This window comes from Lottia gigantea, assembly GCF_000327385.1.
Source record: "Lottia gigantea unplaced genomic scaffold LOTGIsca_2112, whole genome shotgun sequence".
Taxonomy (NCBI): Eukaryota; Metazoa; Mollusca; class Gastropoda; family Lottiidae; genus Lottia; species Lottia gigantea.
In genome coordinates this window covers 2,332-4,070 of record NW_008708469.1, presented here as the reverse complement: position 1 = coordinate 4,070, position 1,739 = coordinate 2,332, and the positions used below count along the sequence as shown (strand labels likewise).

The window sequence follows — 1,739 nt, the reverse complement described above, 5'->3', positions numbered from 1 at the left end:
TTTTAGTTATTCTTCCTGCATTTCCATGGGGTAAATGGTTTCAAGTAATAGGTAAAATCTATCTTTAAAAATAACAGAAAAAAATTACAGATTAGATCTGATCTTTCAATTATATGATCCAATTTGTGATTCGTTTAATAAGAAAAAAGAGGATTACATTATCATATCACCAACCGTTGGCTCTAGGTCTGGACTAATCCAGGTAATCATGGATTTGAAAAACGAGTACTTAGTACAATAATGTTGTTGGGAATAATAGGTGGGGTAATTACGTAAATTGGAAATTATATCCATTATTCGGTCTGTTGGAACACAGAAAAGTTTCCATAGGGTTACCATATAAAATTCATCTACAAAGAGAAATCAATGATGATAAGATATTCTTTGGAGAGAATGCTTCAGATGCAAAATTAGAAATATCGAATCTCCAACTTTACATACCCGTAATAACACCATCAATTGAAGTAGAAGCGAGAATATTCAACTCATGAACTAGAGATATTGAAATAGCATTTCTTCATCGTAATACAATAGGCAGCATAGCTTTAACTGGAGAATCCACTACATGGCCAATCACTTACACTATTAAACCAGCAAGATATTTAATGGTTGGTTTCAAGAACTTACCAGATTCTAAAACGAATAACAATAATATCTTTAGAGCAGCAATGAACCAAACTCAAGATCCTATAATCCGTAAAGTTCAAGTAAGATTTAACAACGATAATTATCCTAACCAACCTTTAACAATTAATCCAACCACAAAGGATTATAATGAATTGTATAGAAACTATAAAAATATGTGTGAATTATTTGGAAATCCACCTCAGTTTGAATATGTAGATTTTGCACTTAATCATCCAATCTTCTGTTTTGATCTATCAACTCATCAAGAAGATCTTTTCAAAACAGGGGTGAATATAAATATTCATATTGAAAAAACACAAGGATATGTAACAGGTTATTGTTTATTATTGGAAGGAGCAAAACATTTAATAAAAATATCCGACAGACGGATGATTCGTATAGTATAATCATTTAAATTACTCTCTTAAAAATGAAACCAGAAACTTTAGTAAAAAGAATAATAGAGGCTATCGAAACGGAATAACAAACAATGGTAAAAGGATTAAAATATCTAAAAAAATTATTGATAAATATAAACATTGTAAAGTCCGTGATGATATATATTTGGAAAGAATTGACAAGAGTGTAAAGGAAGGTGGATTTTTACCTTTCCTACCTTTGATATTTGCTAGTCTGGCTGCGGCAGAGGCGACAGCTGGTGGGGCGGCTGGGATAACACAAGCCATCTACGCCAAGAAAGCAGCTGATGCTGAAAAAAGTGAAAAACGTAGACATAATATGGAAATGAAAAAAATAGCTCAAGGTTTGGGAGTAGCAGATATATTAGGGACAGTTAAAGAATTTGGAAATCGATTTAGTGAAGAAACCAAGAAAACAGTTAAAGAGGGATTAAGTAATCTAATAGATAAAATCGACACAGGAGAAACGAATGTCAAATATAAGGGTAATGCTATATTTTTTAAAAACAAACATTCTGGAGAGGGAATCTTTCTTTCAAAGTATAAAGGAGAAGGAGTGATTTTTGGAACAAAAATATAGAATACAAAATGGGAAAGAAATTTAATCATTCAGAAATATTTCCTAGTAACCCAATGCTCATGTGTATTTGTAGAAGCTCAGGTTCTTTAACTTATTTGACCTTTAACATGTGA

At 31.5% G+C, this 1,739-nt stretch overlaps 1 protein-coding gene across 1 annotated transcript; it reads left to right on the top strand.

The window, feature by feature from the left end:
• Window positions 1–668: 668 nt before the first annotated feature.
• LOTGIDRAFT_176539 (hypothetical protein) lies at window positions 669–1,626 on the top strand (the record flags this gene model as incomplete). The annotated part of the gene is made up of 2 exons (XM_009054302.1): window positions 669–960; window positions 1,175–1,626. The coding sequence occupies 2 exons, from the start codon at window positions 669–671 to the stop codon at window positions 1,624–1,626; spliced, it is 744 nt and encodes a 247-aa protein (XP_009052550.1).
• Window positions 1,627–1,739: the final 113 nt, after the last annotated feature.